Source organism: Myodes glareolus, chromosome 9, assembly GCF_982192425.1.
Source record: "Myodes glareolus chromosome 9, mMyoGla1.1, whole genome shotgun sequence".
Taxonomy (NCBI): domain Eukaryota; kingdom Metazoa; phylum Chordata; class Mammalia; order Rodentia; family Cricetidae; genus Myodes; species Myodes glareolus.
This window is the reverse complement of record NC_142034.1, coordinates 59,293,981-59,319,211: the sequence shown is the minus strand read 5'-3', so window position 1 is coordinate 59,319,211 and position 25,231 is coordinate 59,293,981. Positions and strand designations below refer to the sequence as shown.

The 25,231-nt window shown below is 48.5% G+C and overlaps 2 protein-coding genes across 9 annotated transcripts in view; one reads left to right on the top strand and one right to left on the bottom strand.

Moving 5' to 3' along the window:
• Positions 1-1,936: 1,936 nt before the first annotated feature.
• On the top strand, positions 1,937-23,309 carry Elac2 (elaC ribonuclease Z 2). Of its 3 annotated transcripts, XM_048448257.3 has the most exons (25): positions 1,937-2,253; positions 2,680-2,730; positions 2,868-2,938; positions 3,709-3,773; positions 4,708-4,765; positions 6,004-6,072; positions 7,281-7,415; positions 9,499-9,557; positions 9,908-9,966; positions 10,057-10,129; positions 10,710-10,822; positions 12,075-12,170; positions 13,040-13,178; positions 13,262-13,347; positions 15,062-15,180; positions 16,982-17,078; positions 18,771-18,909; positions 19,258-19,296; positions 19,427-19,536; positions 20,407-20,506; positions 20,588-20,708; positions 20,973-21,051; positions 21,543-21,687; positions 22,238-22,453; positions 23,153-23,309. In XM_048448257.3, exons 1-25 carry the CDS (start codon positions 1,952-1,954, stop codon positions 23,171-23,173), a joined length of 2,562 nt encoding a protein of 853 aa, XP_048304214.3. In that variant the 5' UTR covers positions 1,937-1,951; the 3' UTR covers positions 23,174-23,309. The 3 variants fall into 3 exon arrangements, with proteins under 3 accessions (XP_048304214.3, XP_085551234.2, XP_087766645.1); XM_085695108.2 differs by lacking the exon at positions 23,153-23,309 and having other exon boundaries at positions 22,238-22,885; XM_087910519.1 differs by lacking the exons at positions 1,937-2,253; positions 2,680-2,730; positions 2,868-2,938; ... (7 more) ...; positions 10,710-10,822; positions 23,153-23,309 and having other exon boundaries at positions 12,072-12,170; positions 13,040-13,173; positions 22,238-22,885.
• Arhgap44 (Rho GTPase activating protein 44) overlaps positions 23,278-25,231 on the bottom strand; it is a 176,893-nt gene continuing 174,939 nt past the window's right edge. For 5 of the 6 annotated variants that reach the window (XM_087910520.1, XM_048448259.3, XM_048448260.3 and 2 more), the window contains one exon: positions 23,278-24,719. In XM_087910520.1, coding sequence (XP_087766646.1) covers positions 24,580-24,719 — 140 coding nt within the window. In that variant the 3' untranslated portion in view covers positions 23,278-24,579. The remainder of the gene's footprint in view (positions 24,720-25,231) is intronic. The other variant, XM_048448261.3, reaches the window with a different exon arrangement.

Sequence of the window (25,231 nt, the reverse complement as noted above, 5' to 3'; positions counted from 1 at the left end):
GGTAGTTTCTATATAGGGAAGTGAACAACTAAGAGTCTCAAATTAAAGGGAAGTGATTAGACTATATTAATTCAGACTGGCACTGGGTTCTGAAAACCCATGCCCTCAGTTTTCCCTTCCCAGCAGCCCTGACAGCCAGACTCCACCTCCTCAGTTTCTACTTCCCAGTGGCTCTGACAGCAATCTTCTGCACTTCAGCAAATCAGGAGACAAGCTTGTACCTCTGACCCCATCGTGTACCCTTTCAGAGATGCCAGCTTGACTTAGTGATTCTTCATCCCAACAAATTGACAAGATTGGCCATGATGAGCCAACCTCATGATGATTTTTGACACAGTCAAAACCTGTGTCTCAGACTGGAGAAATAGCTCAGAGAGTAAAGCACTTGACACTTAACTATGGGGACCCGAGTCTGAATCCCTAGAAGCCAGATACAGCAACAGGCATGGTATGTATGGTAGGAAGAAGGATCTATGGTAGCTACTTATTTAGTTTGAAGGAGTGTCCTTATTAAGTACAGCAAGCTGAAGTAAAAAGAATAAATAACAAATGTGTGTGTGTGTGTGTGTGAGAGAGAGAGAGAGAGAGAGAGAGAACAAAAATACAAATTGGATACTCATAAGATTCAGCAGAAATAAGCTAGATAAGCTCCCTTTGAAGCAGTCAGCTAGAGTATTCAATCAAGTGTTCAGGGTCCCAGCTTTGCCCACAGGTATCTGAATGCGAGACTACAACAAATTGCAGCTGTGAGTATCAATTCTTGCTACTGGTGACAATCCTTTCTGTATTTTTAAGTATGTTCAGTTTGGGAATTTCTGATAGATAAGTGCCTAGGACACCGATGACAGAGCGCTCTACAGTTTTTTTTTTTTTTTGATCTAGGGGATTTAGTACAAAAAGAATCCCCTACATGATTTTGTTGTACTTCCTAATGCATTAAAAAAAAGAGAGAGAGAATTGTGCCAGATGTGGTAGTTTGCTCCTTTAAACCCAGCACTCAGGAGGTTAGTGGATATCTATGAGTTCAGGGCTAATCTGATCTATTTAATAGAGAGACTCTCTATTAAATAGAAACTCTCTATTTCTCTATTTAATAGAGAGTTCCAAGACGGTCAGGGCCACATAGAGAGACCCTGTCTCAAAAACTAAAAAAGAATTTGTGATTATTTATTTCTAGTATTTGTGGAAGTGGTGGTGTTAAGAAAAATTAAAATGGAGCAGCATTGGCTTGGGGACATTAAAATGGAGTCAAATGATCTCAGACAGGCCAGAGCTGCAACTCTTAAGTGGGCTGCGATTAGTCATCCCTTAGATCCAGTTGACCTTTCTTTCAAAGATTGTTGACCTCTGCTAACCCCTACAACAGACTCTTCCCCCTCCCCAAATCCTCAAGAGAACAAGAAAATAAGCAGTCCCCTTTTATTTACAGCTTAACTTGTCCCAACATCAATCATAATTCTTGGGTAATCCACACCCTCCTGAGGTTCAAACTATAAAAGCAGTCACTAGTTTATAAAACCCAAGATCACATATTCAAGATTTCATGAATGTGATTTCCCGATATCATTCCTAATCAGCCCGGAGCAAATGGCATTCTCCTTATTCTTAGCTAGGTAATAGGATGGCATAATCTTTCCAGTGTATAAGTTTTCGGAGGACACAGCTCCTAAGATCAGAAGATGAACAAAAAAGACTCATTCATTTCCCAGTACTGCTTTTCGGGTACTTACAAACCCAGAAGTCCCTCCTCCTGAAAAATGACAGTATCCGGAAACTATCAACCCTGGGAAGCGGTCAGGGGGCGGAGCCTCCGGCGACTCTCTAGCTTTCGCTTACTCTATGTCCGCCTCGATTGACAGGCTCCGAATTCCACGACTCCTTGCAATTGGATGAAGCACCTTGTGTGGGCGGGCCTCTCAATGTCGCCGCGCGCTGATTGGCCAGTCCCGCCATGCGGGGCTCAGGGGCGGTGCTTGTGGCGACACGCGGGGTCCGGCTGCCTTGTCAGCCAGGTGTGGACTGGTGCATGTGGGCGCTGCGTTCGCTACTGCGTCCCTTCGGCCTGCGCACCATGTCGCAGGGTTCGGCTCGTCGGCCACGGCCGCCCAAAGACCCGCTGCGACATCTGCGCACGCGGGAGAAGCGCGGCCCGTCCTGGGGGCCCGGGGGCCCGAACACTGTGTACCTGCAGGTGGTGGCGGCGGGCGGCCGGGACGCGGGCGCCGCTCTCTACGTGTTCTCTGAGTACAACAGGTCAGTGCGGACCAACATCCCCGGCCGTGTGGTCGCACCGCCACGTGCTCGGAACCTCGCTCTCGTCCAGCCTTGTAGGTTCCTTATCCCCCTTGGTCTGCACGGTTTGCAACCAACCGTGCAATACTTCCACGTTACCTCGGCCAGGTGTGGCTTTTGGCATGCCCCGTGTCGTATCAGCATCCCAAAGCAGGGGCCTCACAGTGTGAGTGTGTAGACTACACCGGGCTGGTGAGTTGATGGGGAAAGGGGCTTCTTCCCACCGGCCTGTGTTGAACTCCACTCCTCCGTTCCTTACCAAAGAGAGTTCAAAACCTACCAGGCAGCAACAGAACACGGTCGTCTGTTTGTAGTTAGAGCATTGTATCTACAATAAAGCATTTTGCAGAACAGGCTTTTCTGAGTAGGATAATACTCTTCCCACAGGTACCTCTTTAACTGCGGAGAAGGCGTCCAGCGACTTATGCAGGAACACAAGTGAGTCAACCTCTGGCTTCTGGGGTGGAGATGATTATGGGCTTGGAAGCAGAGGTGAGAGGCAGGTGAGACTTCTCAGCTGAAGGGATCTTCCGTCAGCCGGGTTTCATCTTGCTGAAATGTATGTTTTTTCTTAGACTGAAAGTCGCTCGCCTGGACAACATATTTCTGACTCGAATGCATTGGTCAAATGTCGGGGGTTTGTGTGGTGAGTCTCTTTTGGAAGTCAGAGGCTGGTGGGAAGTCTCTGGGAATTTAACATGGCTTTCAGCTCCTTTACTCCACTTCTCAGCCCAGGGGAGCTAGAATTCCTTGTGTACTAGCCTAATCAGCTTGAGTGGGAAAAGCCAGACTCAGAGAAGCAGGGCTTGACATTGGTGATGGCCTCCAGGGCTGGACTATACACTTAACTAGAGATTAGCAGCAGTGATCAGCGTCAAAGTATTTATCATGAAAACCACCAGCAGCCATATGCAGGCACCTACTGTTAAGATTGCCTCTTTATTTGGGCCCTCAACTGGGAACATCAAGATTGTGTTGAAGCCAGATTTTGAAAGCTTCGTGGTATGGCTACAGGAAGGAATGAGGTAGTAGAGTGTGTACTCCCCCACCCCGTTTTCATGACTGCTACTGGTGTGATGTACATGGCACCCTTCACTTGTACGGTTCAGACAGTGGCCATCCTGGTTCATGCTAGCTGCCTCCCTGCCTCCCTCCAGTCACCCGTGCCCATTCTAGAGGCACATGGGGAAGATCCCTTGTTTCCTGTACTTCTGCTAATACTATTTTCTCCTTATGTATTGCGTAGTTGCTCATAATCCAGAATAGGGACATGTGGGTAAATACCTGGTTCAAGGAGAGGCAAACACTGCCCCCCTCCACACACACCACACACACACACACACAGAGGCAGTGCCTGTATGTTGAGAGAGCTGATTTATTTATTTATTTATTTATTTTGACATTCTGTTTTTTTAGGAATGATTCTAACATTAAAGGAAACTGGGCTGCCCAAATGCGTTCTTTCTGGACCTCCACAACTGGTGAGTGTCTCCCTAGTCACGTGTCAATAACAACTTCTTTTTAAAGGTTTAACGATAGATTCTTCATCTTTGTATCCTAACCCTCTACCCTCAGGATATAGCAGATAGTGGAAGTAAACACATCTCCTTTCATAGTGCAGAACTGCCTGTGTAGTCCTTGGTGAGCTGCCAAGGACTCAGCGCCAGCTTCCTAATTTATGAAGTGGCCAGAGTGTCCCATAAGGTTTTCAAGAGTGAAGGAAGGGGTGCATAGGAGGTACCACACCTCTTCAGACATTTGGTGCCAAGGAAGTGCTTGATTAAAGCTTTCATTCTTAAGTATGTATTAACTTCACACATCTAATTCTGTCTTCATAAGAGTGTCCGAATATGTTTCTCTCATCTCCTGTAGCTTTCACTGTCTACTGAAGTAGCCTTGCATGTCAGTTCCCACTTCCCTGTAATCCGTCCTCTGCAGCGCAGCCGGAGCAAGATGTCCGTGGAGCGTGCTACTTCCCATCCTAGGCTCTCTGTGTATTGTGATCCACAGGCTGGCCTCCAAGTCCCCTAGGCCCAGGCCTCTGGTCACATTTCTCCCTGTGTTGTAATGCTCGAGCCACGAGGGTCTTGCTTTCCAAGGTCATTTCCTCGGAGCTGTGCCTGTCCCTCCGGACAGACTGGTGTCAGCTCCTGTGTCTTCTTAGTGCTCTTTCAAGGCTCCTAATCGCTGCTGAGTTGTGTGTGTGAGCATTTGTTTCCTCTCCATCGCTAACGAGAGAGCAAGAACTCCATGCCTTTTAATGTTGCTAACACGGTGGCATCTAACGATACTGGACACAATAAGTATCTGTACAGATAAAGTTTAAAAAGCCCTTGCTAAATTAAGTGTAAAGTAAGTCCATACTGTATTTATTTGAGTGCTATAATAAAACATAACTTCTTGCTTATTTTCTAGGAAAAATATCTAGAAGCAATCAAAATATTTTCTGGTCCACTGAAAGGAATAGACCTGGGTATGTTGTTGGTTGTGTCTCGTTATTGCATATTTCTTCTTGTATGAGACCTGCTTTTCAAATTAGAATCCACCTAGAACTGGTTTAAAGCAAACCTTAAAATCACATGCTTCATTCAGCATGCTGTAGTTTCTTCTTTCTCTTGTTCCATCTCTAATTTTTTAAAATGATTTATGTGTTTTTATTTCATGTGCATTGGTGTTGTGCCTACATGTTTGTCTGTATGAGGGTGTCAGATTCCCTGAAATTGGAGTTACAGACAGCTGTGAGCTGCCTTGTGGTAGTGATAATTGAACCCAGGTCTTCAGGAAAGGAAAGGCAATCAGTGCTCTTAACTGCTGAGTCATCTCTCCAGCCCATCTCGGTCTTTTTTTTTTTTTTTTAAATATATACATATTCTTTTTTTTGAGACAAGGTTTCTCTATGTAGCTTTGAAATCTGTCCTGAAACTTGCTCTGTAGACAGACTGGCCTCAAATTCACAGAGATTGCCCTGTCTCTGTCTCCCAAGTGCTGGGATTAAAGGCATGTGCCTACCACCACCCAGCTACCTCTTGCTCCTTTTCATGCCTCAAGAATACTGACTTAGCGGGCAGAGTGCTTTAGCCTGATACATGCCTACATTCATTTCTTTCTCTCACAGCCTTCGCTCGGGCTCCAGGCTCCTTCCCTGGTCCAAGATAATTCTTGGGACCTCTAATTCCTTGCAGGAGGAAGTGGTATGGAGGGTGTGTGACCATCTTAATAGCTGAGCTTCAACTCCAGCTGTATAATGAGGCCCATAACCCCTTGATGGGAAGATGTCAGGATGCAGATACAGCAGGATCATTGAGCCAGCGAGCCTCACTGGCCTGTCAATGCCTCACTTTTGTAAAGCACTGACAGTTTTATATCAGAATTTATATCAGTGCTCGTGGTTAAAATGAGAGAGTTTCTGGCTGGTGATCTTATTAACTCAGGACTCTTGCATTTCAGCACAATATTGGTTTGCATTTTTCTTACTGAATCCTGCCCAGTGCTCATAGCATGACTTGCCTTGACTCTGCTCCATAAAAATGGCTGATTTGAGTACAGCTTCCCCCTTTTCTTTTCCCTCTAAAAATGTTAAATAAAACCTGGTTTTATTGGCATATTCCCAGTAATATTCTAGGGAAAGTCAGTGACTGTGGCTGGGTTCCTGCAGGTTCATTTTCCCGCTGGTACTAAGACTTTCAATTTCTTGACCTGTTTTTCCTGCAGCTGTGCGGCCACACTCTGCACCAGAGTACAAGGACGAGACCATGACTGTTTACCAGGTCCCTATCCACAGTGAGTCTGGGAGCCAGATTTCCCCAGAAGAGGTGGCTGTTGGTCCCACCCAAGGGACATGTGGGTGAGGAGAGACTGTGAGGACTTGGTTTGAGTGGCCTGTTGTTTGTTTTCTGAGGATGATTAGAAATTTGAGGTTGGATACTGCTTATCAGACCTTAGCCTCTCGTGAACAAACATAACAATACTGCACTAGGGCTGCATTTGTTCATTGCAATTAAGTACCTTTTTAGAGACTTTTTAATAACTGCAACCTAAAAGAGGGGCATTGAGGGCTGAGAAGCTCCAAGCAGGTTTGTGAGGTACCAGGGCCAAAGGATGTGGCTTTGAGTTGGAAGCAGAGATGCTCTACACGTCACTCTGGCTGAACAGTTTGTACCAGGTATTACCTACCTTGGAAGAGAGAACCTGGTGGTAGGGAGATGCCCTTGACATTGCAAACTGGCATGATCTCGCCAGTTCCTGAGGGACTATAGAACAGATGGGAGACCCAACAAAGGCAGAACTGGGAGAGGAGCTGAAGTTTATGTTGGCCGTGGATAAAGGGTGTGTTTCTTGAGCAATGGCGCCAGTGCTGCTTAAGGCCAGCAAGGGGATCGGCCTACGGTCTCTCTTCACCTCACTCACTCCAGGTCACTGCCACCCCTCCCAACTCCCGCTGGAAGTGTCTCCCTTTCTTGTTTCTTTCCAGCATCCTTTTCTTCCCTCCAGAGCACACGATAGTTTGCTGTCATGTGTTTTCCAATGGTTGACACCTGCGTACTTCAGGCCAGCGTCTCCTTGGAGCCCAGCAGGTCCTGATTGAGTGACATGCCTGGAGGAGCAAAGGCAGCATCTGTTAACACCAACAGCTGTGCTTCAGCTTTTTGATCACAGCCACCCCCACCCCCATTCCCGACCCCTTGATTTTGATACCTAAATAGCTACAGAATTCTGCTCCTTTTAGTGATGGGTATCCTGGGGGCCTGGGCAGGGATAACTAAATGGTGGTAGCTGAGCTAGTTTATAGCCTGGATGCTTTCAGTCACATACTGTTGACTCCCTTCTGTGGGCAAGGCCCTGAGCCAGGCCAGCAGACCAATAGCTGGTTATTTCTTACTTCAGGGAAAGGAGTGCTGGTATGATTGACATTAGGGAATTCTTGCATGTTAACACCTGGGCTGCAGCTGTGGGAAGTGTGTAATGTGATGGCTTCCTCTGCTGCCCAGGTGAACGGAGGTATTGCACGCAGCAGCCACTGCAGAGCCCAAGAAGGTCTCCCAACAGGCTCAGTCCACCACAGTCATCATCGGACTCTACACCAGCTGAAAACGGACAGCACCTTCCAGATGGCAACAGTACAGGTAAACTGTGGGGGCGCACCTTGTCGTTCAAGCTCCTTGTCCTTTCAAAAGATTGTCTCTAATTGGCCGACAGTAATTGTGTACGTTTGGAAGTACAGTGAGTTGTGTTGATCTATGTAGAAAATCAAATTAGTTAACATATCTGTCATCTCAGCAAGCTGTGTTCTGCTAAGCATATTAGAAATGCATTATTTAAGTGACCCTCCCTCCCACAGTGCCTCACCCAGTACTTCATGCATGTTGGACAAGCTTTGCCCTTTGTGCCACCTCTCCTACCCTATGTGAGCACCTTTGAAATGAGCAGCACACTGTTTTCTGTGGTCACAAGTGGCACGAAACTTGGCATTCCTTTATCAGCTTCCCCTCTGCCTCCCAACCTCTCCTCTGACCTTTGGTAACCTGCTTTCTTTTATTTTTCTGTGAGATAGATTTTTTTTTTAAAGATTCCACATGCGGGTGAGGTCATGTGGTGCATGTCTTTCTGTGCCTCCGTCCAGTGTTGCAGATGACAGATCTTTGCCTCTTACTGCTCTAAGTTAGGGTCTTCACTGTGAAAACGCTGTTTGCAAAAGTAGATGTTTTTCTTCGTCACGTAAAGCCCTAGTCCAGGGAGAGAGATTATAAAAGGTTGTAAGGAGATTGACGGTCCTGAGTATCAGGCCAGTTTGTAGCTTTGGATAGCCCCAGGATGTGTGTTCCTAGAGGAGCAGTGCCTGGCTTTTGTGTTTTCATTTACCAAACAGGAGCTCAGAGACTGGCTGCTGTGCTCACACAACAGACAAGTCGGTGAGAGCCTCAGCCTCTCTCAGAAGGCAGCTGTCCAAGACTTGCTCTGTCTGAGGATTGAGCACTCAGACCCTGCTCTTCAGTATTGGGCTCAGCTGGGTCAGCTCCTGCTGGTTTCAGGGCAGGTGACTAAGAAGGCAGACCTTGACAAACTTATTTTATATGGCAAGCAGAGAGTACCAAAACCTGGTGTGGGAAGTTCTTCTGTATATGTGTTGCTTTTATTGGTTAATGAATAAAGAAGTTGCTTTCAGCCAATGGCTTGACAGAATATAGCCAGGCTGGAAAAGATATAGAGAGAGTAGGGGGAGTCAGTGAGAAGCCATGGAGTCGCCAGAGGAGAAAGACGCCAGCCAGAGGTAGGCCACGAGCCTCGTGGTAAAATATAAAATAATAGAAATAGGTTAATTTAAGATAAAAGAGCTAGCTAAAAATAAGCTTAAGCTGTTGGCCAAACAGTATTGCAAATAATATAGTTTCTGAGTGATTATTTCAGTTCTGGGCAGCTGGGAATGAACGAGCAGCCTCCCCCAGCAAAAACTCACATATTTCCTTCAGGCCTTTAGCTATTGTATCATTTTTCTTTTATGTGCTTGTTTATAAAGCATTACAGTGAGATCTGGCAGGATGTCTCAGTGGGAAGATCCTTGCTGCCAAGCCTAAAGACATGAGTGTGATTGCCAAAGTCCACGTGGTAGACTTTAGGAGAGAACTAACTTTGGCTGGTTGTCCTCTGACCTTCACATAAGCACAGTATCCGTCCCCCTCCAACACCTACATCACCCCCATAAATAAATGTATATAAATAAACATTACAACTTATTTTATCCTGCCCCCAAATATTAAGCAAAATGGGACATGTAGAAAGTTTTACTTGCCATTCTGAGTTTTCTGGAGTTTCCTTCCTCGCCTTCTCTTCCCCTGCCTCCACTGTACTGGAGAAGAGCCGAGGGTCTTGGGCCTGTTAGGCAAGCATTCTCTCTCTGGGCTAGTTTTTACTTCCATTTGAGACAGTTGTTTGAGCTGCCTTTGAATTTTTTTTTTTTTTTATTTCCCCCTGCCTCAGTCTCCCAAGTAGCTGTGATTACAGCCATGCACCGCCAGGCCAGGCTGGAATTTCACATTTTCTGTTCACATCAGAAAGATAAAGAGGTGTGTAGTAATGACAGGGTCTTCCTTCTACTTCAGGATGGGATCAGCAGTGTCCTTTGAATGCACTGAAGGAGAATTAAGGAATAGTAATTTGAGAAGCGTATACGGCCTTCACATTCACTTTGTTACATGTGCTTTTCCTCAGGTGTCAGCGGGAAAGCAGGCGGCAGGGACCCTTCCTTAGTGGTAGCTTTTATCTGCAAGGTAAGTCTTGGCAGAAGTGGGCAGTGAGTGGGCCTGTGGCTGGTGGCCAGCAGGTGGTGTGTGCTGGTTCTGAGAGCTCTTTGTTAGCTGTGCGTTGACATCCTTGCTGTTAACACGGCAGAGCGACACTTCATTAAGTTCACCGCAAGGTGATGGTGTGCAGAAGCACTGTGTCTTAGTTCGTCTGCCTCTGCCTCTGAAGCCTTTCCAAATAAACACTTCTTTAGAACACGTTTTAATGCATTTTAATGATTGTGAGCAAGTAACAAAAGGTAGATCCTTTCCTGAGAAAGCTAAGACAAACTGCGCCATCAGCATTTGAGATTGTGTGTGCCTTCTCTTTGTTGCAGCTCCACTTGAGGAAAGGAAACTTCTTGGTGCTTAAAGCAAAGGAGCTGGGCCTTCCTGTGTGAGTGTCAGGCCCTTGAGAACTCTGGGGGAGAGGGCGGGGGGCTGTGTTACAAAAAGGTGTCTCACAGAGTGCTTGTCTGTCTCTCAGTGGGACGGCCGCCATTGCACCCATCATTGCTGCTGTCAAGGACGGGAAGAGTATCACGTTCGAAGGAAGGGAGGTGAGGCTCCTGGTTCTCGGGATGTAGCACTTGCAGGTGGGGCCTGGAACGCTGGGCAAAACCACTGTTTGCCTTAAGTTTATAGACACTTTGAAGGATGTGCGGGATATCTTGGGATTACCTACTCTTGGCTGGATGGTGGAACCCTTACCTAGTGATAGACCCCTGCAGTGCTCTGCCCGGGCATTCTTAATATCTTGTCTGCTCACACCTGGTGGGCTTTTGTGTGTGTAGATGCTTCCCCTTGTTCCTGCAGAGCAGTGCCTGCCTTCAAGGATGGTCTTTGCTAGCAAGTCTCTTAGCAGAGCTGTGCTCTTTGTCTCCGGAGGTATCTTACATGCTAACCCTCCCACTAGCCGCTCTGGTTTGAAATGTCTCCATAGACAAGTGCCCATCTGCTGAAGTATGAACAGAGCAGGGAAAGGTGGGTGGCAACCACTCAGGTCAGGGTTGTGCTCTGTGTATTAAATGTGGGTTGTATAATGGTAACAGTTGCCTTGAGGGACATTTGATTGTGGCTGAGCTAAGACTGTTCTGGAAGAGCACTCTGCTCCAATCAGCAACCTGTCTCATTGTCTAGATTGCTCCTGAAGAGCTTTGCACACCCCCAGATCCTGGTCTTGCATTTATCGTAGTCGAATGTCCTGATGAAGGATTCATCCAGCCCGTCTGTGAGAATGACACCTTTAAAAGGTAATGTGAGGGACTTTGGGTGGGAGAAATGAGCGCCATCACTGTTCAGCACACCTAGCCCAGCACAGACATCCATGTCCCAAAGACAGATCGTGTTCTTGAGATACACTATGTCTCTGGGAAGGCCTGAACTTTGGGGTTCAAGGTGTGTGTGTCTTGATCCTATTGGCAAGAGTTGGGCAGTGTTTGTAGTTAGTGCTCTTTGGAATGAAATTTGAGAACTGACAGCCACAAGCCATCAAGGACTAGAAAAATCAGCTGCAACTTAGAGAAAGTGAGAGAGAGAGAGAGAAAGGAGAGAGAGAGAGAGAGAGAGAGAGAGAGAGAGAGAGAGAAGACACACAAGCAAGAGAGACATCTGAATCTAAATCAAATTCCAGAATGAATGTGCAGGCAAATAAATTATCTGACCTATTTCTTCCTGTATGAACTTTCTTCATCAACTATGTTGAGACTAATGAGGTAGGACAATGTTGCAGACCCTGTGACCTAGATTGTGCTAGGGGAAGTCTCAGCATGGAAACATCTTTCTGGCCCAGGTGTTGTGTCCACTGGAACACAGCCTGTTCTGCAGCTGCAGTCCTGGCTGGAAATTTCTCCACCATGTATTTTGGTACTCAAGCTCAGCCTTCAACACACTTGGCACCTACCTTCCCACTGTGCTTCATCTCCAGCCCTTGGTCTTTCTGAGACAGGATATCCCTGTGTAGGCTCAGCTGGCCCTGGTCCTGCAGTCCTGCCTTAGCCTCCTTAGTGCTGAGTGTGGTGCTGCTACCACCTTAGGTAGAGTCCTTAAGCCTCGTGTCTGTCGGACTTTACCTCCTCCCTAGTGGCTTGCTTGTATTTGCTTGTCCTTCACATGTACTTGTACAACAGATCCTCCTGGTTCCTGTACCATCCCACAGTAGTGTCAGAAGCCCCCCTTGGTCATGTTCTTTGTGCTTTGGTGTCCTGGACACAGACTATCCTATTGTGAGCCAGAGGAACTTTAGAGCCCTGTGCCTATGTGAGATGCTGTGTGTGTGTGTGTGTGTGTGTCTGTCTGTCTGTCTGTCTAGGGGTGATGGTGGTAGTGAAAACAGCCACTGAGCTAAAAGGAAGTGTCACCAGGTTAGTAGACCATGCCTCAGGGAGAGGTGGTACCCATGACAGCACTGAGTATTCCAATTTGTGGCTGCACAATACATGCTTTCATGTATACCCTGAGCTTTTATCTCTTTCTGAAGGAAAACCCGTTCTTCCTTCTGTCCAGGTACCAGGGAGAGGCCGATGCCCCCGTGGCCTTGGTGGTCCATATTGCCCCAGAATCTGTACTCACTGACGGCAGGTACCAGCAGTGGATGGAGAGGTATGGAGACCAGTCCAGGACACAGGGCGATTCTTGTGGGTGGTGTTTGAATGTATATCCACTAAGTACTGCTCTCTCTCACCTGAACCTGCCTGAATTTTCTTTGGGATTCTTGTCCTACAAATTCTGGGCGGGTCCCTCTGAAGGAAGGGTGTGTATTGAATCATTGCCACTAGGTGGCGAAGTGGGCCCACTTCCCAGTTGTCCAGGACTCCTCCTGTATATTCCGCCCAGTCAGTGCAGAGGAGAGACTGGCAAATGTAGAGGAACAGCTTCCTTCAGCATCTCACTGCACATATGTGTGTGATGTCCCCTGCTCTGGCTTGTTCTCAAGCAGGTCTGTGAGGAGAAGGTCCACCATCATTTAATAATCCCACACTGGCGAATAGTACCAGAAGGGTGTTTGACTTGTGTGTTTGGTGACCTCAAGTGGCTGCTTAGCTGCTCTGTCATCTGCTTCATCACCTATTTTCCTGTCCTCTCTGCCCTGAACAGTTCTGGGTCTTACGCTCTGTCTTTCGTTCCTTGTGAGCCTAAGTCACGAGGACACAAATTGTCAGTTTTCCTCCTAGGCCCTTTTAATACCCTGTTCTTGGCAATGCTTTCATATACCTACATGAAGGTCTAATGCGTTCTTAGTTTAACCACTGTTCTTTCCTGCACACTCCAAAGGAAGCCTCAGGAGGGACAAAAGCCTGCATGCACTTCGATAAGGAGCAGCAGGATTATGTCTGGCTGTGTGGTCATTGTTTGGGGCGTATGACATAGCTCTGGACATGTCCATCACATTAACCTGTTTGTCTGCGGTCCTTTCCCTGAGCTGGGGTGATCCTGACAGACACTGTTAACAGTGGGCTGTCTCTTTTTAGGTTTGGTCCTGACACACAGCACCTGATTCTGAATGAGAATTGTTCCTCAGTCCACAACCTTCGCAGCCACAAGATCCAAACCCAACTCAACCTCATCCACCCTGATATCTTCCCCCGCCTTACCAGCTTCTGCAGTAAGGTAGCTAGTGCCCCACAACTTCCTGGCCTGTGGATTCCCCACCTTTGCTTTCTCACCAGGAAGTGTGTTCTTGTCTCTTGTAGGAGGAAGGCTCTGCCCTCAGCTTGCCCACAGTTCGGGGCGAATGCCTCCTCAAGTATCAGCTCCGACCCAAGAGAGAGTGGCAGAGGTGCGTGCAGTTCTGACCTGTGGGGACATCTGGGGCGGGGGGGGGGGAGGGTAGCAGGTTTTCTGGACCTGCTCAGTAGCGGTGTTCTGGAAAGCATTTCCAGCCGCGTGCCTTCTGCCACAGTAGTCACCTGTGCAGTAGCAGGAGAGCCCAGCTCCAGTAATGGGTGCTCATTGAGACAAGGCTCACCCTGTAGCCCTTGCTGGCCTGTAACTTGCTGTGGAAACCAGGCTGACCTCAAACCCAGAGATCTTCTGGCCTCTGCCTCCCAAGTGCTGGGATAAAAAATATGTGCCATTATACCTGGTCCCAGTAAAAAAGGGCTTTAATGGTATTTCTGATGTTTTACTCATCTTGTACATATTTTTTTCTTGTTTTAATGCAATAGTAAATGTCTTGTATATGTCTTTAATTGGAACTCTGCTTCCTAAAGGTGATTTCTAAATGCGGGGTATTGGGTCACAGTGTATGACTTCTTTAGGCAGCAGTGACCATACACTGCCCCCTGGAAAGCCCCTGCATGCACACTCCCAGGCAAGTGAGAAATCTTTGCTGACTACCTGATAGCTTGTCTTCTTGGGGGTGTGAGTGTGGGGTCCTCGTGTGTCCTAAACTCCCAGCATCATTGTTAGAGCAGATCTTGTTATAGAATGTCACCGTGCTGTTGTGGTTGAATAGTCATTGCTCTGGGTGGTATGCCTTGGGCCATGGGCATTGCTACATGCCTTCCTCGGCCCGTGTGCCAGTGCAGATGTCATTCCGAGGTCCCAGACCCACTGCACTGATCTAGAGAGGTTGATCTGGAGCTGCTTTTTAAGCTTTGGGGGACTTTCCTGCTCAGCTAACCCAGGGAATCAGCCCTCTCAGTATTGTGCTGAGGGGAGAGGAGACCAGCAATATCAGCATACACTGGCACTCGCTGAGGGTGTAGGCTCTCTGGGTGCACCCCAGAGCTGATACCAGTTCTGGTTCTGCAGATCACCAAGATTCTCAGTTGCCAGCTGTGTGCATGCTCACTTTAATTTGAGAGGTGCTCGCTGGAACCCTGCTTCTCAGCTAGGGCCCTTGTGGTCCTCCTAGGGGACATCGGCTCATGTGGAGACATGTAATTTTCACAGCCAGGTGTGGGGATGTGGTGCTGCAGGGACAGCTCCACTATAAAGAAGAATTCATCTTGCCCAAGCACCAGGAAGGCCTGACTGTCAGGCTTGAGGCTGGAGAGGCTGCAACGAGCCAGAGTTATTCAGGACTTACTCACCCTAATTAGTTGAGGAAGGTTTCAGAGACTACAACTGCCTGGGGCATTATCTATAGGAGTGTTCTGTTCTATTCCTCTATTGGTTACTTTTCTATTCCTGTGATAAAGCACTATGACCTAAATAACTTAAGGAAAAAAAGTTTATTTTGACTTGTGATTCCAGAAGGTCAAGGGTTCATCGCGGTGGGGAAGCATGGCAGCAAGTGGAAGGCACGGTGTGGCAGGAGCTTAAGGATCATAACGTCAGCCACAAACAAAGCAAAGGAGTGAACTGGAAGAGGGTCAGGCTGTAAACCCCCAAAGCTCAGCTCCAGTGATACACTTCTTCCAGCAAGGCTGCGATTCCCCATCACCTCCCCCAGGATCATCCAGGAGCTCGTGTTCTGAACATTCAAGTCAGCCTTTGCCAAGAGGCTTGCAGGCCCCTTGGGTCACCCAAGTTATTTTCCTCTGCAGGGATACTACACTCACCTGCAATACTGATGAATTCATAGCCGAAGCCTTGGAGCTCCCCAAATTCCAGGAGAGTGTGCAGGAATATAAGAAGAGTGTGCAGGAAAGCCCAGCCCCAGAAGGTGAGCCAAAGCCCTGCCTGCCTGAAGCTTCCAGTCTTGAACAGGCCGTCATACAAATTGCAACCTGATTACTTAACTTGGGACTTCTCTGTATTATAACAGAGGGCGAGGGAGGTGTTGAAGATCTTCGCGCATATGACCCTACATCAGTAAACTCCATGTTTTGTGGCAGTGTCTGGGCACTCTTGAGGGTCCACCTCTAGGAAAATGGTTAGGGAACACCTGTGAGACCATGTTGATCGTTCCTTGCCACAGTTGCTGTTGGGTTTACCTGGTTGACTAAGAAGGGCCATGGAAGATGCTGGCCACATTATTGCTCCGTCAGGGAAAGCAATTGGAGAATTTTATGACCTGTGCACTTTGGGGATTTTTCTTAGTTTTCAGTTAGTGATAAAGAAAATGCTAGAGTAGAAGGGTGTGGGTTTTAATCCAGATGGCCTTTTTCAACCTTTGCTTTTCTGAAGGTCAGCGCTAGGTAAGCCATTCCTCTTCCCATGTGTGTCTGAGAAGAACTATTTCCTGGGAGTTGCTTCATTCATTCATTCATTCATTCATTCTTTTTTTTTCATTTTTAAAATTATTTTACTTTATTGCTTTTAAAAAAATACCAATCCATATTCTCACTTCCTCCTCCCACTTCCCTCCCACTTCCTCCACACACCCTCCCCCCACTCCCTCCAATCCTAAGAGAGGGCAAGACACCCTGCCCTGTGGAAAGTCCAAGGCCCTCCCCATCACATCTAGGTTGAGCAAGGTATACATCCGAAGAGAATAGGATCCCAAAAAGCCAGTACATGCAGTAGAGACAAATCCCAATGTCACTGTCATTGGCCCCTCAGTCTGCCCCAACTGTCAACCACCTTCAAGGGACTAGTTTGTTCCCATGGTCATTCATTCCCAGTCCAGTTGGAGTTGGTGAGCTTCCATTAGCTCAGGTACATTGTCTCGGTGTGTGAACCCCTCATGGTCTTGACTTCCTTGCTCATACTCACACTCCTTCCACTCTACAACTGGATCTTGGGAGCTCAGTCCAGTGCTCTGATGTGGGTCTCTGTCTCTGTCTGTTTCCATCTGTTTTTGGACAAATGTTCTATGGTGATATTTAAGATAATCATCAGTCTGACTACAGGGCAAGGCGAGTTCAGGCACCCTCTATATTGCTTAGGGTCTTAGCTGGGGTCATGCTTCATTATTGGGGCAAAACCTGGAAGATCAGAGAACCGGGAGCAGCTGTCAGTTACTTCCTACCTGTCTCCTTCCTCAGTCCAAAAGGGGTCTATACCCCACCTTGTCACTTCTCTCTCCACCTCCTGAGTGCTGGGATTAAAGGTGTGAGCCGCCACCACCCAGCTTCTATGGTTAACTAGTGACTGGCTAATTCTGCCCTCTGATATCCAGGCAAGCTTTATTTGTCAGAACACAAATAAAATACCACTTTCTGATCAAGTTGCTGCCCTGGTGTGTTAGTTCCTGGCCACCCAGGTGTTTCTGTGCAGCAGATGGGTGGTTACATACACACTAAGTGAGCAGTCTTGGTGCAAAGTGGAGGTGCCACCCGCATGGAGGAACTAGTGATTGGGAGTTAAGGAAACCTCCTATGTCATTTAGTGGTGTTTTGTTTTAAAGAGAAGCCTGAGTAATTACTATCTTCCAGATGCTGTTCTTCCCTGACAGCCTGCAGGCCTCATACTGGAAAGGAAACATATTCTCCCAGCGCCCGCCCTGGGAAAGTGAATTGCACCAGATGGCTTGCCCACCACATGACAGAATGCTGACTCAAGTGCACTTGTATTTTCCACAGAGAAAAGAAGCCAGTATCCCGAAATTGTCTTCCTGGGTACAGGCTCTGCCATCCCAATGAAGATCCGAAATGTCAGCTCCACGCTCATCAACTTAAGGTACCATATTTGCCCCAGAAGCTGCCGTCCACCAGGGCTTGCTTCTAAACAGTCCTCTCCACTCAACAGGCTGGTGTCTGGGAGCGGAACTTGTGGGCTTTGCTATGTTTTATTTTATTTAGAATATATTGTTGAGATAAGGTCTTGCTGTATAGCCCTGGCTGGCCTGGAACTCACTATGTTGACCCAGCTGTCCTGGAACGTCGGGCAGCCCTCCTTTATCTGCCTCCTGAGTGCCGGGCATGCTGTATCTACTTACTTACTGCTGGAAAACGTGCAGATCCATCCCCTCATGACTTTGGAGAAGAAACTGAAACCTCCTCTGCTGTACACAATGCTGCAGGGTGTTCCTGTGAGCTTACACATTAGGCCTGTGAAGGACAGGTGACTCCTGACTTGGTTGACACATTGAGAGAGGTTGCTTTAGTTGTTCAACCTAAACTGCAGGTCCAGACTGTGAGCTTGTGTCTAAACCAGTACCTGTGTTTCTGTCAGCTTCTCGCTGGTGCATTTCAAAGCTTTTGGGGGTCTTGCACATTTGTTTATATTCAGCCCATTATTGAGTTCTGTTTGTTTTTTTTCCTGGTTGATTTCTGGGTTTGCTTAGGTTCATTTATCTGTAGATATGTCAGAGCCACTGTGAAGTGTTCATTATCACTGCTCTGCAGACCTGTTTGTCAAGGAAGCATACTGGTGAAGTGCTGGGTTAGTTCTTAGAGCTCATTATAGTGGGTGTTAGTGATGACCAAACAATAACGGCAATGCTGCAAGTGTGCACTGTAGTACGCAGGTGCTCCTGAGATCAGACAGTGTGCACTGCAATGCATTGGCACACTTGAGTCAGACAGTGTATGCTACAGTACCCAGGCGCACCTGAGGTCAAATGTTTTCAAATCTGAACATGTTTTCTTCATGAGTGAGAAATATAGGAAAGTGGGTTAGAGTTGCCCCTCTTGAAGACTTCTGGTTTCTGATCCCTAAATTCAGCCTGGTACCCTTGTTGATGTGAACAGGGCCAGTCTTTTCTCATTTAGGCTCACCCCTAGAAGTCACTGTCTTTGGATAAGTGTGGCCCTTCCAATCTTGTATTCCTTGAGAGAGGAAGGAAGGGTACCAGAGGGGTACCTCCGTCTGTCTACTTGAGTAGAGCCTCTACATTGGTGTGCTGAGCTCAGACCAGAGATCTGCCCAGTGGACAACTGTAAGAGGAATCTTGAGTCACACTCGCCACCTCCCCAGAGAGAGCTCATGCAACCCATCCTATCTCAAGACCATTTGAAGATGTGGGCCAACAAAACCAGACCGCTTGGAAAGGGAGCTGGGAGTCATCTTCTATGACATCATGCTGTCTGTGGCACGCTCAGCAGAGTGTGGCCAATCAGGGGAAGCAGAAGGGTGCTGCGAGGGCTGTCTCCACTCCACCATCTGCTTTTTCCTTTTTTTTTTTTTTTCCTGTTTTTCACACACAGCACTGTGTTGATGTATATCCTTAGAGGCTTCGGGGTACTTTAGATCTTTCTTTCATAAAGAGAAAGACAGACTGGTCTAGAATGACTTGTGTGATTTAATTAGTTGACTTTTATATGAGCTCCACAAAGGATAAGGGTATGTGGTTGTGGAAGGCAGGGGTGAGAATGGCCACAGCAATGCCATTCTGGAGAATCTAGACTAAGCCGTTCCTGTCTTTTGCAGCCCTGACAAGTCTGTGCTGCTGGACTGTGGAGAAGGCACTTTTGGACAGCTGTGCCGCCATTATGGACAGCAAATAGACAGCGTCCTGTGCAACCTCGCTGCTGTGTTTGTGTCCCACCTGCATGCGGACCACCATACGGTGAGTGTGGGACCCAGAGGTCAGCATGCGAGAGGTGCTGGCTCCTTTAGTCTGGGCTTCGGATTCATTCGCTCTAGTACCAAACTTTTGACTTGATTCCACTTTTCTTGCTTCACATACAGCCTAGATCTGGGCCTGTTAGGGCTTTCTAGGTCTCAGCCCATTGCCCTCCTTCTAACATAGCTATGTTTTTCTGCCTGGACCATTCCAGTCATTGCTTAGCATGTGCAACCCCACCTGTGATATGGGATAGGAATTGGGTCGGTGAACTAGGAACCACTTGTCGGCAGGACTCTGACCTGTGGCAAGGACAGCTGGGCCTGGCTCATCACATGTGCTCTCTTCCAGGGTTTGCTGAATATCTTGCTGCAGAGAGAGCACGCACTGGTAAGTGAGGCACCTGACTGACATTGGTAATTGACTGCTTCATGGCCAGCTAGCTGTACCTGCAACGGAATCCAAATCATTTTTACTGGGAAGTCTGCCTTATTGGCTGTGCACTGGAATCTTCTTTCAGGAGTCTCTGGGGAAACCCTTCCATCCTTTGCTGGTGGTGGCTCCTACCCAGCTCAGGGCCTGGCTGCAGCAATATCACAACCAGTGCCAGGAGATTCTGCACCACATCAGGTGAGCACCCTGTGTAACGAGTCTTTCTGCCCCGCCAGCCAAACTCTGAAATAACTACATGGAGACTTATATTAAGAAACTCAGCCTTAGTTCAGGCCTAAGTTCACTAGCTCTTATAACTTACACTGACCCATTTATTTTCATCTACAATCTGTCATGTGGCTCATTACCTCATCTCTTTATACTGCTCCTGCTGCTTCCTCTGCATCTGGCTGGTGACTCCGCATTTTTCCTAGAGTTCCCAGTCTGTCGTGAAGTCCGCCTGTAATTCCTCCTGCCTAGCTATTGGCCGTTGAGCTTTTTATTACACCATCATAGCAATATATTTTCATGTAGCCTACAGATATCTCACAGCAACCCTGTGCACCGGACCCCAGGCTATTACCTTCCACTGCTGCCTCCTTCCAGTGCTCCAGCTGACTGGGTGGCAGCTGAAGTCCTGGCAAGCCTGCCCTTGGAGGCCTGGAGGCTACTCCAGGTATCCCAGTTCTCACTGCAGCTCTGTACACGACTGTGAGCGCTGTCTCTGCAGCACACAGCTTCAGAGTCAAGTACCTGAACAGCTGCCAGCACAGAGAGTTTACACCAGGCGGGACATAGCAGGGCTGACCCAGCTTATGTCCAGGGAAGGATGAGGAGGAGCCCTGCTGACAGATGCTGCCTGTGACCTGCACTGTCTTAACTGTGAACCAGCTAGGCTGGGCGTGTGGCTTGGATCAGCTTTTCTGTCTTCATTCCTGTGACAGAAGTCATGATTCTTAAAACCACTGAGAGTTCTTCATCCAGAGAACTCAAGTGTGATGGCAAGCGTTAAATGACTTTTTGAAAAAAATATTTTCATTACCATTTTTCAATCACTTTGTCTTATAGTATGATTCCTGCCAAATGTCTGCAGAAAGGGGCAGAGGTCTCCAGTCCCCAAGTTGAAAGGCTAATCAGCTTGCTGTTGGAAACATGTGACTTAGAAGAAGTAAGTGGCCCTGGTGCAAGCCCCAGAGAGGGTGGGCATCATGGGGAGTGGGGCCTGAGTTCTCCACCTCTGCTCCCTCAGTTTCAGACCTGCCTGGTACGGCATTGCAAACATGCTTTCGGCTGTGCGCTGGTACACTCGTCTGGCTGGAAAGTGGTCTACTCAGGGGATACCATGCCCTGTGAGGCTTTGGTACAGATGGGTAAGTGAGGGGAGTGGGCCTCACCCAGGATCTTTGAGTGATGCATGGGATATGGCATGTGTCAGGTGTGTGCAGATGGGTATGTAGCTGATACCAGCAGATAGCAGACTGGTTCTTACCCAGTTGGTCCCCTGGCTGTCGTCCTGAGGAGCAGACAAGTCATGGGACCAAGGGAGCTGAGTATTTAGTCAGAACACAGCTATGGATGCCAGGAGTATATGGTACTCATCCAAATTCCTCCTTGATGCCCATCTTTCTGTTCAGGGAAAGATGCCAACCTCCTCATACATGAAGCCACTCTGGAGGATGGCTTGGAAGAGGAAGCAGTGGAAAAGACACACAGGTAGTGCCATTTAGTGCTTGTCACCTCTCTTGTGTCGGATGGAACCTAAGTAGCTTTCTGCTCATCCCCAGAGAGATGGTGCCCACAGCCAGTGGGATTGGCAGGTTTCTTCCAGGCCTCTGGAATTTCCTGAACTCACATTAGCTCTCTTGGGCACTCCGCCTCTGTTCTTGATTATCCCCTAGGCTGGGTGCTATGGTGGCCTGTGGGGTTTTAAAAAACACAAACCAGCTGGAATAAACTGTCACTTCCGGGGAAAGTGGTGTCATGACTGAATCCAGGGTATTTTAAGACCAGCCTTCCTAAGTGCCGGGGGTCTTCTTGGGTGTTATTCCGACAAACTGACAGCCAGCACCACTGCCAGGCCTTTCTCAGGAAGTGTGGGCAGGCTCTGGCCTCCTACCAGCCCTCCCTGGTGCCCTCAGCAGGAAGGACAGGCTTGTGGACTCCTGCGCCGAGGCTTAGCATCCTATGCATTCTTCTTGCTGCAGCACCACCTCCCAGGCTATTGATGTGGGGATGCGAATGAATGCTGAGTTTATCATGCTGAACCACTTCAGTCAGCGGTATGCCAAGATTCCTCTCTTCAGCCCTGACTTCAATGAGAAAGTTGGCATCGCCTTTGACCACATGAAGGTCTGTATGCTGCATGGACCCTGAGGGCTCTGAGGGGCAGGGCCAGGTAGGAAAGTGACCCTTATTCACTTCTTTTATGGCCTCGGGTCACCAAAGAAAGCAGCTTTCTCTATCACTAGCCAGGTGTAACCAAAATCTGACTGAGGACAAAGTCTGCTCCTGAAGGTCTTCCTTCCCTGAGGGTCCCTGGAGATAGCAGAACTTCTCCCAGGCCTGGGCCATTCCCACTGCAGCCTTAGCACCAACTGGTGGGAAGGGGCTAGACTCCCAGAGCACCAGAGCCGGGCTTGCCCCTTTCGCCTCCCCAGATAAAGGAGTGGGCGTGAGCTCGATAGAAAAGTCTGTACCATTGGGTTCCTCTTCCTTTGGTCTCCCTGCTCTTACCCAGGAGTGGGGAATTGGCCCTTCTTCACTGTGCTGCTCCCCTCCTGAACAGCATTCTTTTAAGCTACAGTCCATGGCCTGAGGGTACGTAAGGAAGGAGAGGTGGCCTTACCCCAGCTGTCACACGCCTTTACCCCTCTCATTATGCTGTCCTGTCTGTCATCAGGTCTGCTTTGGAGACTTCCCAACAGTACCCAAGCTGATTCCTCCACTGAAGGCCCTGTTTGCAGATGACATTGAAGAGATGGTCGAGCGCAGGGAGAAGCGGGAGCTGCGCATGGTACGAGCAGCCCTCCTGGCCCAGCAGACGGACAGCCCAGAGGACACAGAAGCCCAGAAGCGGACCCTCGCGGAGGAGCCGCACAGTCCACAGAGTAAGAAGGTCAGAACCCAGTGAAGGTCTCAGCCATCCTGGACTAAAGGCTGTGTTCCTCTGCCCTGTGTGGAAGCCACATCTTCTGTCATCCTGGCGGGAGTCGGCGCACATGATCTAGCCACGAGGCAGTCTGGAATCAAGAGTAAGCAGTCCTCTATGGCCATGGCTGGGGGAGCACCCATCTGCCAGGTGCCTCCCATGCTTGGAGGAAAGCACAGTGGCAGGACAGGAGGTCACACAGTGGAAGACAGCAAGCCAGTCTTGAAAGAAGTCATGGAAATTCAGGTGTCTGCCCTCACTCACTAGCACAGGGGCCTCCTCCCTCTGCGTGCCAGAGTCAAGCCATGGTACAAGTGACATTGGCTGTATGTGTCTCAGGCACCAAGAATAGTTTTTCCAAGGACTCAGACTCAATAAAGCTCAAGTTTGGAATCCTGAGTTCTTTGGCTTCATCGTGGTACTGCTTCAGTGTGGGGGTCGTCTGTGGGCTGGGGTACCTAGTGTATGTACACTGCATGCTCCAGTGGCCGCCAGGATCTTGGAGCCTGGCCTTTTGCTCCATGATGAGAATGAAAATCACTATGAAAGTATGAAGGAGTGTCACTTTGGCCTAGATGCCCTGTTGGATCTGAAAACAGGTTAGTGACGGAAACTCGGAAGGATCTTCAAAGCCGACTCTAACAGTTACATATTCTCCCTACCCAGGAGAGCATGGACAACACTTGAGGCACTGGGCCTTCCCTGACGGCGACCTTCAGACTTCCTCCTGAGGCAGCCCAGGATGTGTGAGTGCCCAGCTGCCTCTCCTGAAAGAAGACCATGTGCCAAGCTCAGGGATAATAAATCTATTTTAATAACATTACTCTTGACAACAGTTTGTACATGTATTTAAAGATAACCTTCAACCCCCAGGCTCCGTTACAAATTGGGGGTTGGACCGCCATTGCCAGGAAGTGCACAAAGCCGTAACATCAAAAGTCTGCAGATCCCACTCTCGGAGAAGGGTGAGTTTACACTGCTGGGAAAAATAACTAAGCATTTAGAATTTTTCATTGTACACCTGTACATTGGTTTAGAGTGAATGGCTCAAATTAAACAAATATAGATTTCGTATATATAAATATATCATGTATAGGTATATCTATTTTCAAAGGATCAAACTTTAAACATGGACTTCGCATGCATGGCCCAGATCCGTTTTATTCCCTCAATCTCAAAGTGTGAACAGACTCCCTGTGCTCTTGCCCCAGGGCTGATTGGGGCATGGTGAGAAGGACGAACAGGGTCCGCTGGTGAGCAAAGCAGTCCACACCATGGGCTGGGCGGCCAGTACCACTCCCTCTACCTGCTTTGGGGAACAGAATTATTGCTAGTCAGCTGTAACCTCCAGAAGAGGTGGGTCAGGCCCCACACACCTACTAAGCTGTGTGCCTGAATGGAAAAGTTGCTCTCAGATACCTAACGTGTATGGAGAACTTGGAGCTCTACATAGGGTCTGTGGTCGAATCCTCAATTCAGGAATGCCAGTATGGAGTAGAGGGAACCTTTTGTCAACACGGCGGGGAATGAAGCTGTCAGAAGTAGATGGGTTAAGCTGTTTAATTTGGAGCTGTGATTAAGGGTAACCTGAAAGATCGTTCTGGTTGGCCAGGACCCTGGCAGCAGGCAGAGGATAGACAGTACCCAGGACTTCTTGCCCTATGAAGGGGTCTCTCCTCCTGTCCTGCTTCCCCTCTGGTCCTTATGGTGATGCTGCAGGACCTGATGTGCCAATCAAGACAGTAACTGGACCCTCTCTTGCACCCTCATCCTACAAAGGCCATCCTGGCAAGCCCTTGAGTGAAGAGGTGGATGCTGCTTGCCATAGAGGCCAAAGATGGATCAAAATAGGCACAAAGTCAAAAGGCAAAGGTCAAACAAAAGGCTGGAATCATCACCCAAAATGAACGAACAAAATCTGCACCACCAACACTGTCACATGGACGGGAGAGCCTTTTCTTCTGTCCATCTCCACCCTGGTGTTGGACATGACAGCAAAGGGCTGATGGAAAATCCTTGGCAGGCCAGGGGCGCTGCACTGGGTGGTGTCTGGGGGCCCATGGATGTATGTACACATGTCAGGGTGGGCCACATCAAAGAGCTGTGCTCTCAGACTCCTCTTCTGAGTCCCTCTTGTCGGTCACCGAGTGCCGCCGTGCATGTTCCAGGGGGCTCAGGCGGAGCGTTGACCCCAGCTCTATGTGGATGGAGGGAACATCAAAGTGGACAAGATCTGCAGAGAGAGGAAGAGGTGACAGGGGGCCAATTGCAAACAGACAGCATGGGAAGCAGGACGGCCTGGCTCTGCTCAGGCTAGCTCCTTAGAAGTTGGGCACTGGAGGATTGGGCTGTGGCTGGATCTAATCTGCTTCTGCCTGGGAGCCTGCCTAGGGAACAAGGCTCTATTCTAGTCTCTCAGCCTCTACACCCAGATCCTGATAAGCAGGGTGCTCCCAGGCAGGCCTCAGTGACCTCTGGGGATCATCTGCAGAGGCAGTCACTTAGAAACTGCTGTGTGTCAGCAGCTCAGCATCTTTCTTAGGATGCCGGATCCACCCCACCTGATTCACGTTTATAAGGAGCATTAGAAGGTCATTCTAGCAAGGTAGGGAGGATGAATGTACTAGAATTTACAAGACTCAGTGCCTGGACATCTGGGAGTCAGCAAAGATAAAACAGCCTCACGGGCTGTCAGCTGGGTACTCAGCCCCTTAAACACCACACTGGGAGTAGTCCTGGAGCCTC